At 40.6% G+C, this 15,127-nt stretch overlaps 1 protein-coding gene across 1 annotated transcript in view; it reads right to left on the bottom strand.

Moving 5' to 3' along the window:
• Positions 1-7,214, bottom strand: part of LOC126182412 (uncharacterized) — a 75,128-nt gene extending 67,914 nt beyond the window's left edge. Inside the window, exons 1-2 of the mRNA XM_049924848.1 lie at positions 6,815-7,214; positions 6,481-6,715 (exon numbers count right to left, since the gene is read on the bottom strand). Of these exons, the coding sequence (XP_049780805.1) occupies positions 6,481-6,715; positions 6,815-6,822 (243 nt within the window). The 5' untranslated portion in view covers positions 6,823-7,214. The remainder of the gene's footprint in view (positions 1-6,480; positions 6,716-6,814) is intronic.
• Positions 7,215-15,127: the final 7,913 nt, after the last annotated feature.

The raw sequence follows: 15,127 nt of genomic DNA, 5'->3' as shown, positions 1-15,127 counted from the left end.
ACCTACTGTAAGCCAGAAGAGGACAATTTACAGGCCTAAATTATGCCAGGAAAATTGAGTAATGCAGCAGCTAAATGAATTAAATGTATTCTTGACACATAGCGGATTCTTTGATTTAAAAAGAGTCCAGATGCATTGCAGTGATTTCATAGTGCCTATACTGTATGCAAAATATTCTAAGATTAAATACAATATGTTTTGGAATTAATTAAATAAATAATAATTGGAATTAATTAAATACAATATGTTTTGGAACAGCAAATATTTTGGGGCTGAACATCTGTAGTTAGAAAAATGACCTATAATTAACATGTTCTCCTTGTGAGGCAGTTACTCTTCAAGAAACTAGAACTGAAAAACAAAATGCCAAATGATGAAATCAACTATTTTTCAGGCAACATATGAATTGAGGAAAGGATGGATAACAGGAAGAATAAGATGATGATGATGAGGAGGAGGAGGAGGAGGAGAAGGAGGAGGAATGCATCAATACAATTTGTTTTGGAATGACCCAGTATTCCCGGGGATTAGATGGTTCAGTTTATTAGAATATTTATTGGGCTACATATATCATGTCACAAATCTCAACTTGGAATGCAGATAAAGATAAGAAAGGAAGAAAAGATTTTAGAAATCCTGTCAATATTAAGACTGGAACACCTGCTAAGACTTGTTACACATGGAAGAGGAAATTAATCACACCTTGTTGAAAGAATACCAGCAGCAGACATATACCAAGATCTAGGAAATTTTGTCACCTGCAAGGTCAGTTTAATAAAAATGAAGTGTTTTTGAAAACTGTTACCAAATGACCTACATAGATGAAAAACATTGCACACAATAAATTAAATGTAACATTGTAGTAAATAAATTACATATTGTACCAACTTTCCAAAAAACTAAGACTAAAACAAAATCTATGTCTTATAGTTTATAGCAGCTACTCTACATTCATTCTAGTATGATATATAATAAAGAACAAATTTTATGTGCTTCTCATTAATTATTAACAGTTCATAAATCATTAATCCATTGTTAAAGAAAATGGGCTACAACTGAATGTTGAGAACACATCCCATTCCAAGAATTGTGTTTTTATTATAATTTTACTTTCCATTTCCTCGCTTTGAGCAAAGCAAACTCATTGACTATTTCACTGAAATCAAATTTAGAAGCAATGTCGTGATCAACCAACAAGACAGCTGAATCTGACAGTCTGCTACATCTGTACACGGCCTTACATAGCATTTTTTTTATCATCTTTGATTTGCTAAAACTGCACTGACAAAATGCTGCAGTCACTGGAACTGGCATAAACAACATCAAAACTTTACCATCCTCTGAAAAAGCAATCAAAACCCACAAATTAAAAATAAATAAATAAAAATAAAATTCAAAGTAACCAAATGAGAATCCGTGGCAATGCTCATCATCAGCTCTTAAGCTCGGCTGAATCAATATTTCTGTTATATTTGGCGCCAGCATTTCTGTATATATTTCAAAATTAGATACAGAGCTATCATTTAAGATGACCATGTCAGGAAATTAAAAGTGAGATCAAATAGTGTGTTATATGTGGCATCTGTTTCCCATTTTACTTACTATTCTGTCAAATATGTTGAAGCAGTCTAGCTCCAGTTGTTTCACTCTAACCGTCAGCTGGCAGAGAAAGGGAAAAGTCAGAAGCCTTAGACTGTTAAACAACGAGTTTGCTTCAGCACCTGCTGGCCAACCTTTGAGGTCCTACATTACTGGAGCAAAGAAGGAGCAAAAATTCTAGTGTTAAACAAGAGCTAGCAGTGTAGGCGGCATCAGTATGAAACAAGCACACTGATGACACACAACCCACATGACGCCTATTCGGTAGCAGTTATTTCTTTGACACTATTTGGATGACATGGCAGTGTGACAGCAAGGTCTCTCTACAATCCGGGGTCATGGGAAAGGGTTCTTCTCACAAGCAGAAGATACACCCATGCTCATAAATTAAGGATAATGCTGATACATGGTGAAACATCGCTCTGTTGGGCAGTTTGCGGGTTTAATTCACCTCAGGGTATGACCATGTGGTGTGTTTGACCTGCGATCGTCGCACAGTGGTGCTGGCAGCAGTCCACATACACAGAGGTGTGTTGGTGGATGTCAGAGTACGGTGCAGCAAGTAAGTGTGCAGACATTTTCAGACGCGCTAATGGTGACAGTGTGTTGAAAATGGCTCAAAGGACACATATTGATAACATTATGAGGGGTAGAATACTAGGGCGACTGGAGGCTGGTCAAACACAGCAGGTCGTAGCACGGGCCCTCCGTGTGCCACGAAGTGTGATCTCAAGATTATGGCAACGATTCCAGCAGACAGGAAACGTGTCCAGGCGCTACAGTACGGGACGTCCACAGTGTACAACACCACAAGAAGATTGATATCTCACCATCAGTGCCCGCAGACGGCCACGGAGTACTGCAGGTACTCGGGACCTTACCGCAGCCACTGAAACCGTTGTTTCCAGATACACAGTCTACAGACGACTGAACAGACATGGTTTACTCACCCGGAGACCTGCAAGGTGCATTCCACTGACCCCTGGTCACAGGACAGCCCATAAAGCCTGGTGTAAAAAACACAGTACATGGTCATTGGAACAGTGGTCCCAGGTTATGTTCACGGACGAATCTAGGTATAGTCTGAACAGTGATTCTCGCCGGGTTTTCATCTGGCATGAACCAGGAACCAGATACCAACCCCTTAATGTCCTTGAAAGGGAGCCGTATGGAGGTCGTGGTTTGATGGTGTGGGGTGGGATCATGATTGGCGCACATAACCCCTGCATGTCTTTGACAGAGGAACTGTAACAGGTCAGGTGTATCAGGACGTCATTTTGCACCAGTATGTCCACCTTTTCAGGGGTACAGTGGGTCCCACCTTCCTATTGATGGATGATAATGCGCAGCCCCACCGAGCTGCCATCGCAAAAGAGTACCTTGAAACAGAAGATATCAGGTGACTGGAATGGCCTACCTGTTCTCCAGACCTAAGCCCCATCGAGCACGTCTGGGATGCTCTTGCATCTACATCTACATTTATACTCTGCAAGCCACCTAATGGTGTGTGGCAGAGGGCACTTTATGTGCCACTGTCATTAGCAGCTTTCACTCAGTTAATACTATGCAGAAATCCAATCTGCATGTGGAATGCACTTCCTTGACTCTTGCGCAGAAAGTTCTGCTGTATCCATTTTCAATAAGCTACCACAAGAATTCAAAAATCTTAGCAGTAGCCTAAACTCTTTTTAAGTCTAAACTGAAGAGTTTCCTCATGGCTCACTCCTTCTATTCTGTTGAGGAGCTCCTGGAAGAGCCAAAAAATTAAGCAAATTCCAGTGTTACATTGTTGATTTTCTTTATTTAAACTTACAACTTGTCACCTGAATATGTTTTTTTATATTTTATTTTATCTGTTTCTACTATCGTGTTATAATTTCATGTATTGACTCGTTCCATGACCATGGAGACTTCTCCTTAATTTGGTCCCACGGAACAATCAATAAATAAATAAAATTACCTCTTGGTCGACATATCGCTGCATGTCTTCAAACCCCTACGACACTTCAGGAGCTCTGACAGGCACTGGTGCAAGAATGGGAGGTTATACCCTAGCAGCTGCTCGACCACCTGATCCAGAATGTGCCAACCCATTGTGCGGCGTGTGTACGTGTACATGGTGATCATATACCATATTGATGTAGGGGTACATGTGCAGGAAACAGTGGCGTTTTGTAGCACATGTGTTTCGGGACGGTTTTCTCAACTTACCACCAATACTGTGGACTTACAGATCTGTGTCGTATGTGTTCCCTATGTGCGTATGCTATTAGCACCAGTTTTGTGTAGTGTCACATTGTGGGGCACCACATTCTGCAATTATCCTTAATTTATGAGCATGAGTGTAGGAACACAAGGGGTATCAGAACTTTGGTGCTTTCCTAGTTAATTTTTAAAGCACAATTTTTTCTTGTTTTTAACCGGCCAGGTTTTGCACCCACTCCACACTCCATGAGTGTGCCCTTGGCAGGGGCCTATCTCAACATGGCCTCAGTATGGCCCTGATCAGCAGTTACCTAAAGTGACTTACAAGAACCTAGGAAAACGTAAATCAGAATGAACTGTTGGCTATTTAAACCCCATTCCTACTGACTGAGTCCAGAGTGTTAACCACTTTGTCACTTTTACCTAGGTATTACAATTACGAACAACTTAAATTGGAAAGAACACACACAAAATGTTGTGGGGAAGGATAACCAAAGGCTGCGTTTTGTTGGCAGGACACTTAGAAAATGTAACAGACCTACTAAGGAGACTGCCTACACTACGCTTGCCCGTCCTCTTTTAGAATACTGCTGCGCGGTGTGAGATCCTTACCAGATAGGACTGAAGGAGTACAGTGAAAAAGTTCAAAGAAAGGGAGCATGTTTTGTATTAGCGCGAAATATGGGAGAGAGTGTCACAGAAATGATACAGGATTTGGGCTGGAAATCATTTAAAAAAAGGCGTTTTTTGTTGACGGAATCTTCTCACAAAATTCGAATCACCAACTTTCTCCTCCCAATGCGAAAATATTTTGTTGACACCAACATACATAGGAAGGAATGATCACCACGATAAAATAAGGGAAATCAGAGCTCGTACGGAAAGATATAGGTGTTCATTTTTTCCGCGCGCTATACGGGATTGGAATAATAGAGAATTGTGTATACGGTTCAATGAATCCTCTGCCAGGCACTTAAATGTGATTTGCAGAGTATCCATGTAGATGTAGATACCTCAACTGACAACATAAAAGTGTGTATTTTGTGTTGGGCAGGGGAGATGGGAGGGGGCATTGGGAGCATGGGGGTGGGGGTGGGGTAGCAAGATAGTGAGACATGGGTCTAATGAAATAAGCAGGAAATAATTATAGCAAAATTTCAGAATATATTGTGACAGAGGAGCTGCACTTCATCATCATGCACAAGGAAGTATCTACAAATGTTCAGTTTTCATGTCACTACAAAAATCACACAATACGTTGTGACTAGTGTTTTCCTGATTTCACTTATCTTCATATGAAACACTCTAACATATTACACGTGTTAACTGAGCTGTTGCAGAAAGTACAGAACAATGAATTTCTCATTGTTTAAGATGACTAGCTCTGCAGGTCATATTAACCACAAAGAAAGAGTAATAGGCACTGTATCTGTTGAACATAGATCAAAAACAAAGAAAGTTGTACATACTATAAAATGACAAAAATTATTTAGCAATGAAACTTAGAAAACATGATCACCAGAGATGTGTGGGATAGTATTTCATGCAGAATTTCTTTACTTTATTGGTAAATCTCACAGCTTCCAACACGTAAGCCATTACATTTGTAAGAACACTAACAATGTCCCTCCTATATGCTTATCAAGCAGTAACAGGTGTACTTACCAATATCATACAGATCTGCTGTGGGATGCTTAAAATGAAAAGCTTTTAATTTCACTACTCACACAGCCTGTGTTGAAACAATGCTCAGTGCTTCAGAAGGCATCTTTGTGGAAGATTATTCAATTGAAAATATGATCTTGTACAGAATCTAGTCATGAATTATATTTAGCTTTCAGATGAAAATTAATATAAATGAAATAACCACCTTCATTTATACTTGGCAGGTCACTGAAATATTGATGGGAAAGGATTTAAAACACACACAGTCTACGATATGAGTTATTGCTCTCATCGTGCCTCTCTGTGATTAATTAGTATAATCTTATTTACAGATCTATAAAGTAATAGTTCATAGGGATATGTGGTATGGCATATTACCAGATTTTTTCCTAAAATAAATTCTTTGACTTTTGTAAGGTTTTTCTTGCAGTGGCGTGGTTTAGATGTCTGCTAAATCAGCTATATCATCATTCTGGTGTCACTTCCTCAAATGTTCACCTACAGTCAATTATACTTCCCTTCATTATGTCATTCCACATTACCCCAATTCAAAACCAATCCCGCACTTTACAACAAGAGTCCAGATGATGTTACAGATTTGTTATGTAAGCAATTTCTTACACAAATTCGCGCAGTTATAAAGTTCTGAACCACTGACCCAAAGCTTCCGATCACCTTGCCCAATAGCTATACTTCTGTACTCAATTAATTCCATATTTCAGTATATTGTAGCTCACAGCTCTCTAATCACATTAAAATATTTTTAGATGGTACTATCTTATACATGGACTGAGAAAGCGGCATCTTACACATTTAGTAGAATTCAAATGTCATACAAACATAATATCATGTTGCATTTAATACTGAAACATTAAAAACACACACTCCATGACACAGCAAATGCCCCTGAACAGGCTGTCTCGTTGAAAGACTGGTTTAATGATAGACAGTGTCTAATTGTGATTTTATAAATATTCATATAATAAACAATTGAAAACAATATAAACTCACAAGGATAAATCTTCCACACTGCCATACGAGGAATTTCCCACTGTTCAGACACAAGATATTGGGACAGCTAAAAGACGACCTGAAGAACTGTGTTGCCCCCATAAGCTGCCCACACAATACCATTTTCTGCTGCTCAGTTACCCAGGCAGGATGAAAATAAACAACAGCTTCTTGTGGATCATCCTCCTCCTTCTGACACTTCTGTGTGTCATACACAAACATAATAAACAATTCCCTGAAAATAAATAAATCACGTAAAAAGAGTACCAATAAAATATTGAAACACATAGACCGAGTCCCATTCTGTAACTGTATTTACACATCTGGTTCTTACTTTGCCATTTTTTAAGTTACAACTCTTTCATGTGATCTAGTGGGTGACACTGGCTCGTAAATGTCCGGCACTCGTTCCTACGGCTTACAGAGTATATTTGTTTACACTGGCTAAAACTTCAGGTCCAAACTGTTTTGCTGTGCTAGGGGCGGGTGCGTTGCGCACAGCTTTTGGAACACATTGTGTTATGTAAGCGGTTAATTATTCAGCCCATATTTTCTTCTTTCTTTTTTCTACTGGATGACTGCATGCAGGTGTTCATGCATTCCAGAAATTACATGGCAGTAGCCAAGTCATCCCGAAAAGGGTGTGTATTTCCAAACTTGACAGTGCTCAAATTCATCAAAACACGCATGATCAAGCTTTCTAGCACTAGCTGTCACAAACTCCGACTATTAAATATAATCTTTGTTTATTGCGTCAGAGATGTGCGTAAATTATCTTAAATTCCCTCCAATTTCGTATTTGTTGTCCAGTGAATAGCCTGCTGAAGTACTACTTAATCTGTTTCATTATAATAGTTGTCACATAGATGCTTTGGGGTTTTTTTCAATAAATATTTGACTACGCAAGAATTTAATTTGCAACACCTGTTCCATGGACTACATTGTTACGTAATCTTTAGACTTTCTCTACTGCATATTGGAGCAAATTTTTCGCATGTTCGTTTATCAACGAACCTACCTTAGGGGACCAGTAACTTCATTTCCATTCTTTCATAAGTGAATTGCCATTCACTTTGTGTATACATTTATTATTTTCTGCCACAAGACTTTCCTATGTTGTTGGTAACATTTTGATTTACATGTTAAATTTTATAGACCTATAGCATTGCTACCTGGCTTTCTAAAAATTATTAAACATCTCTTTTGAGCTCGGCTAACAAAATTTTTCAATCAGAGTAATATATTAAAAGCCAGGATGTGTTTAGAGAACAGTGTTCCACAGAGACTACCGAGGGATGTGGAGTAGTGGTTAGGACATTGGACTCGCGTTTGGGTGGACAACGGTTCAAACCCGTGTCGGGCCATCCTGATTCAGGGTTTCTGCGATTTCCCTAAATCGCTTCAGGCAAACGCCGGGATCATTCTGATTTTCCCTTTGAAAGGGCACGGTCGACTTTCTTCCCTAATCCGATGGGAACGATGACCTCGTTTTTTGGTCCCCTTCCCCGAGCCAACCAGTCACGAGACTGCTACTTTTAATTTTGTCAACTACATCTAAAACGCAGTTGACAAATATTCCAAAATAGCAGATATTTTCTAAACGCCATTCAACATGCATCGATCTATCTACATCTACATCCATACTCCGCAAGCCACCTGACGGTGTGTGGCGGAGGGTACCTTGAGTACCTCTTTCGGTTCTCCCTTCTATTCCAGTCTCGTATTGTTCGTGGAAATAAGGATTGTAGGTATGCCTCTGTGTGGGCTCTAATCTCTCTGATTTTATCCTCATGGTCTCTTCGCGAGATATACGTAGGAGGGAGCAATATACTGCTTGACTCCTGGGTGAAGGTATGTTCTCGAAACTTCAACAAAAGCCCGTACCGAGCTACTGAGCTTCTTTCTTGCAGAGTCGTCCACTGGAGTTTATCTATCATCTCCGTAATGCTTTCGCGATTACTAAATGATCCTGTAACGAAGCGCGCTGCTCTCCATTGGATCTTCTCTACCTCTTCTATCAACCCTATCTGGTACGGATCCCACACTGCTGCGCAGTATTCAAGCAGTGGGCGAACAAGCGTACTTTAACCTACTTCCTTTGTTTTCGGATTGCATTTCCTTAGGATTCTTCCAATGAATCTCACTCTGGCATATGCTTTACCGACGATCAACTTTATATGAGCATTCTATTTTAAATCACTCCTAATGCGTACTCCCAGATAATTTATGGAATTAACTGCTTCCAGTTGCTGACCTGCTATATTGTAGCTAAATGATAAAGGATCTTTCTTTCTATATATTCGCAGCACATTACACTTGTTTACATTGAGGTTCAATTGCCATTCCCTGCACCATGCGTCAATTTGCTGCAGATCCTCCTGCATTTCAGTACAATTTTCCATTGTTACAACCTCTCGATATACAACAGCATCATCTGCAAAAAGCCTCAGTGAACTTCCGATGTCATCCACAAGGTCATTTATGTATATTGTGAATAGGAACGGTCCTACGACACTCCCCTGCAGCATACCTGAAATCACTCTTACTTCGGAAGACTTCTCTCCAGTAAGAATGACATGTTGCGTTCTGTTATCTAGGAACTCTTCAATCCAATCACACATTTGGTCTGATAGTCCATAAGCTCTTACTTTGTTCATTAAACGACTGTGGGAAACTGTATCGAACGCCTTGCGGAAGTCAAGAAACACGGCATCTACCTGGGAACCTGTGTCTATGGCCCTCTGACTCTCGTGGACGAATAGCGCGAGCTGGGTTTCACACGATCGTCTTTTTCGAAAACCATGCTGATTCCTACAGAGTAGATTACTAGTCTCCAGAAAAGTCATTATACTCGAACATAACACGTGTTCCAAAATTCTGATCGACGTTAGAGATAAAGGTCTACAGTTCTGTACATCTGTTCGACGTCCCTTCTTGAAAACGGGGATGACCTGTGCCCTTTTCCAATCCTTTGGTACGCTACGCTCTTCTAGAGACCTACGGTACACTGCTGCAAGAAGGGGGGCAAGTTCCTTCGCGTACTCTGTGTAAAATCGAACTGGTATCCCATCAGGTCCAGCGGCTTTTCCTCTTTTGAGCGATTTTAATTGTTTCTCTAGCCCTCTGTCGCATATTTCGATATCTACCATTTTGTCATCTGTGCGAAAATCTAGAGAAGGAACTACAGCGCAGTCTTCCTCTGTGAAACAGCTCTGGAAAAAGACATTTAGTATTTCGGCCTTTAGTCTGTCATCCTCTGTTTCAGTACCGTTTTGGTCACACAGTGTCTGGACATTTTGGTTTGATCCACCTACCGCTTTGACATAAGACTAAAATTTCTTAGGATGTTCTGCCAAGTCAGTACATAGAACATTACATTCGAATTCATTGAACGCCTCTCGCATAGCCCTCCTCACACTACATTTCGCTTCGCGTAATTTTTGTTTGTCTGCAAGGCTTTGCTGTGAAGTTCCCTTTGCTTCCGCAGCAGTTTTCTAACTCGATTGTTGTACCACGGTGGCTCTTTTCCATCTCTTACGATCTTACTTGGCACATACTCATCTAACGCATATTGTATGATGGTTTTGAACTTTGTCCACTGATCCTCAACACTATCTGTACTCGAGACAAAACTTTTGTGTTGAGCCGTCAGGTACTCTGAAATCTGCTTTTTGTCACTTTTGCTAAACAGAAAAATCTTCCTACCTTTTTTAATATTTCTATTTAGGGCTGAAATCATCGATGCAGTAACCGCTTTATGATCGCTGATTCCTTGTCATGCGTTAATTGTTTCAAATAGTTTGGATCTGTTTGTCACCAGAAGGCCTAATATGTTATCGCCACGAGTCGGTTCTCTGTTTAACTGCTCAAGATAGTTTTCAGATAAAGCACTTAAAAAAATTTCACTGGCTTCTTTGTCCCTGCCACCCGTTATGATCGTTTGAGTCTCCCAGTCTACATCCGCCAAATTAAAATCTCCACCCAGAACTATAACATGGTGGGGAAATCTACTCGAAATATTTTCCAAATTATCCTTCAGGTGCTCAGCCACAACAGCTGCTGAGCCAGGGGGCCTATAGAGACATCCAATTACCATGTCTGAGCCTGCTTTAACCATGACCTTCACCCAAATTATTTCACCTTTCGGATCTCCGTCAATTTCCTTCGATACTATTGCACTTCTTATCGCTATAAACACGCCTCCCCCTTCACTGTCCAGCCTGTCTCTGCGGTATACATTCCAATCTGAGTTTAGAATTTCATTGCTGTTTACATCTGGTTTCAGCCAACGTTCTGTCCCTAGTACTATGTGGGCAGGCATTGTGACCGTTTATTAATGAGAGCAGTTCTGGGACCTTTGAAGTGGCCGTGCGGTTAAAGGCGCTGCAGTCTGGAACCGCAAGACCGCTACGGTCGCAGGTTCGAATCCTGCCTCAGGCATGGATGTTTGTGATGTCCTTAGGTTAGTTAGGTTTAACTAGTTCTAAGTTCTAGGGGACTAATGACCTCAGCAGTTGAGTCCCATAGTGCTCAGAGCCATTTTAACCATTTTGAACCTTTCTATAGATGCTCCTGCAGATTACTATTAGCACATTAATATTGTTATTCCCTTTTGCATTTTGCCTACTACTACCTTGCCGCGTCTCAGGAGGCGTCTTGTTGGGCCTAGGGAGGGAATTCTCTAACCTCAAAAAATCCACATGTTCATTCCACACGTACTCCGCTACCCTTGTAGCCGCTTCCTGCGTGTAGTGGACGCCTGACCTATCCAGGGGGACCCTACATTTCTCCACCCGATAGCGGAGGTCGAGAAATTTGCACCCCAGATCTCCGCAGAAACGTCTAAGCCTCTGGTATAAGCCTTCCACTCGGCTCCAAACCAGAGGACCGCAATCGGTTCTGGGAACGATACTACAAATACCTAGCTCAGATTCCAACCCGCGAGCAAGGCTTTCCGCGTTCACCAACTCCGCCAACTGCCTGTATGAACTGAGGATGACTTCTGAACCCAGACGGCAGGAGTCATTGGTGCCGACATGAGCAACAATTTGCAGTCGGGTGCACCCAGTGCTCTCAATCGCCGCCGGCAGGGCCTCCCCCACATCCCGGATGAGACTCCCCAGCAAGCAGATAGAGTGAACACTGGCCTTCTTCCCCGACCTTTCCGCTATTTCCCTAAGGGGCTCCATCACCCGCCTAACGTTGGAGCTCCCAATCACTAATAAACCCCTCCCCCTGTGTGCCTGCTCGGACCTTGCTGCAGGAGCGGCCACATGTCCACTCACAGGCAGAGCGGGTGATGCCATACGGCCAGTCTCCACATTGACCCTCCGCCTCGTGCGCCGCGAACGCCGCTGAACCCGCCACTACCCTTGGGGAGAGGCTGGCCCAACCACCCCCAGTACCCGCGAAGATGTCTCGACAGCAGCGTATCACATCGGCGCAGACAGGTCATTGCTTGTGAATAAGAGATTTGCGCAGATTTGAGTTGTGTGCAAACCTTGAAGTCGGAGATTTGATCGAAATTGCTCTAATCTGTGGGTTCAAATCACATCTTCGCAGAGAAGTTGGACCTTGTAGACTGGAGGTCGCCACACATCTGGCGCTAAAACGTGTTTGAGTCAGCTGTTCACTTGAGTGTTTCTCGTCTGTGTGTGCATAGTGAATTTGAAAATGGTAGATACACATCAGTGTTATAGAGAATTCATTAATGAATTATCCAAATGTATAGGGGTCATATATGTTTGTGGAAAATTAAAAGCAGGGAATACATCATTAGGAATAAATAGGCAGCTGCTTATGATTTTTTAATTGAGAAATTACGAGGGGTTCACCCAACGGCAAATAGGAAAACGGTACCGCCACATAAATAAACAAAGTAATGAAATCTTTTCGATTTGGTACCTGAGAGGGGGGGGGGGGGGAGGGACTGCTAGCATACTTCCACTCAGCAGCGGTACTGTGCTTTGCTGTAATTCAATGTGAATTGTGGGAGCATAGCAGAAAGAAGTAGGGCATATCTGTTCTAAAGGAGAATGCAGTCAGAATATTGTGTTAAGCTGATGGCGGAAGATCTCGGAAAAGCGTCTTCAGGGACATACTTATTATTTTGCTTGTTTTACTTCCTAATGTAATATATGTTTCATAACAAGAGTGCTTTAGAGGTGAACTGTAGAATTCACTACCACAATACTAGAAGCAAAACGTTCCAGGTCCACAAAATGCAATTTTATATTCTTGTGCTAAAATAACTGGTAAACGTCAGGCAGGAAATTGGAAATCTCGACATAGAAACAAACTGAGCTCTAGCTCATTGGCTATGAATATAAATTCTAAGAATATAATGTATCTCAAACACTTCTAAAACTGTAACAATATTATCTCCGACTTGGCAGAACTGAGGTGCAGTATTTTACCTGCTTTCATGTAATCATCCTGCAGGGCAGCGTAAATAGCTTCACGTGTGGTGGGTATGATTTTATTCAGTGCTTGTTTCGAAATTGTACTAGGAAATTCTAGATCCTTGTAGTTCCTGTTACCAGGCATCTGTCCTTGTACAAGTCTTATATGCTAGAGGCTATGAGTGTCAAATCCTCAAATAATTACACAGTCGTCGAGTTCGCCTTGCAATTAGTCAAATAAATTCATGTGCAAAAACGTCTTAGCTTAAGCAGACGCTATTTAGACTATTCTGATCTGTCTTTCTGTTTCTCGCATTTTTTTTCATTTTTTTAGCAACACAAGTTGTGAATGCAGACCGTAAAAGAATTTCTTCCATTTCTGAATAAATGAAATAAACTTTGGGGCCACTGTAAGATTGTGTAGTCGCTTGCCATATCGACAGATGGCGCGTGAGCAGTATATTGGGATTGATGTCATGTGAACATACTGTGTTTGCAGCACTCTATTGCATGCACAGACATTTGCTCAGAAATCTCCGCAGATCGTTGCCTGTGGACAGACCTTTAGATTTGTCAAAGGCTTTTGATAATATAGATCATTCAGTTCTCTTAAACAAACCGCATCATTATAGTGTGTGAAGTGCATCAAATGAATGACTGCAACTTTACTGAAGTAATCGATCTCAGATTACAGAGGTCAAACAGAAGTATGGTACCACTACACAGAGCTACCACAGCCTAACATAACATCTGTGATAGACTGCAGAACTACCTTCCATAACCATCCTTACTGTCATCCAGAGTACCACAGGGCTCTGTCTTAGGACCACCTGGGTGAAGAATGCAGAAGCAGTACTGTTTGCAAATGATACTAGTCTGCTTATTGAAGCAAAAAATAGATCTCTTACCACTTCTGTAGGTATCATCACAGGTGAAGTTTCTCAGTGGCTCTATAGAAACAGTCTCATTTTAAACTCACAAAAAGCTGTTATTTTAAACTTTCAGACTCAGCAAAAAAGCAGAAAAGTCAGTAATTCACTCCAAGAATCAGGATATTGAAAATGGCAGTGAAACTAAAGTTTCAAGGCCTTTGCCTACAACAAAATCTAAAATGGATTTCCCACATATCATCCTTAAAAATCTCTAAATTAACATACAGTAGCGCTCAAAATTATTTTGACAAACCATATTAATTGGATTAATTAAAAAATATGAAATATGAAACTCATTAATTCATTTCATTGATGGATATTCAGTGTTCTACAGAATAGCGACCAAGTAGCCCTTGTTCGCAACCTAACAGAGTGTATTTTTTTAATGAGGAGAATGGTGCAGCAAAAGTATTTTGGCATTGTTGAAAAAAAATATTTTTAACTCATAATTACCGTCTACCATAATAAGAAAATCAATATTTAGTAGGACATCGCTTGGCTTTTACGACAGCCTCACACTGTTCCGGCAGTGGGTCGACCAATATTTGGAATCGATCCATCGGAATTTTATCCCACTCAGTTTTGAGAGCTTTAAAACAAAGCATCTTTGTTAGAATAATTTTTTATTCTTATTCTGCTATCCAACTCCTCCCACAGATGTTCTGTAGTATTCAAATATGGCCCATGACTTGGCCACTCCAGAACCTTGACTTTTTATGTTTAAAAAAATTGCTAATGTACTTGGACTTGTCCTTGGAATCGTTATCTTGTTGAAAATACCATCCAGCTGGCAAGCGGCGTTTAGGGTTTGGTAGCATTTGAGTCATCAATCCTTATTCATAAACGAATCAACCCATATTACTTTCAATTTGAACTAACGATCCAACTCAAGAGCATGAAATACATCTTCAGACCATCACACTGCCACCTCTATATTTGACTGTGGGAATTTGGCACCGAAAGTCGTATCTTTGATTTGCAGGATGTCGAACATACTTGATATCATCAGATGACATTAAATGAAATTTGCTCTTGTCACTCAACAGAATCTTAGACCACTCTCAACTTGACCATGATCTGTGCCTTTTTGCAAATGTAAGTCGGGACATCTTGTTTATATATATATATATATATATATATATATATATATATATATATATATAAAGGCTTTTTCGTCGATCTTTGTCCATTAGATTAGATTTACTTTCATTCCAATTGATCTGTAGTGAGGAGGTCCTCCAGGATGTGGAACATGTCAGAAAAACAACAATACATGACAAATATTTACAACTAAAACAAGTAAGCTAATGTACC

This window comes from Schistocerca cancellata, chromosome 1, assembly GCF_023864275.1.
Source record: "Schistocerca cancellata isolate TAMUIC-IGC-003103 chromosome 1, iqSchCanc2.1, whole genome shotgun sequence".
Lineage (NCBI taxonomy): Eukaryota > Metazoa > Arthropoda > Insecta > Orthoptera > Acrididae > Schistocerca > Schistocerca cancellata.
The sequence above is the reverse complement of the archived record's forward strand: the minus strand, read 5'-3'. Positions and strand labels throughout refer to the sequence as shown.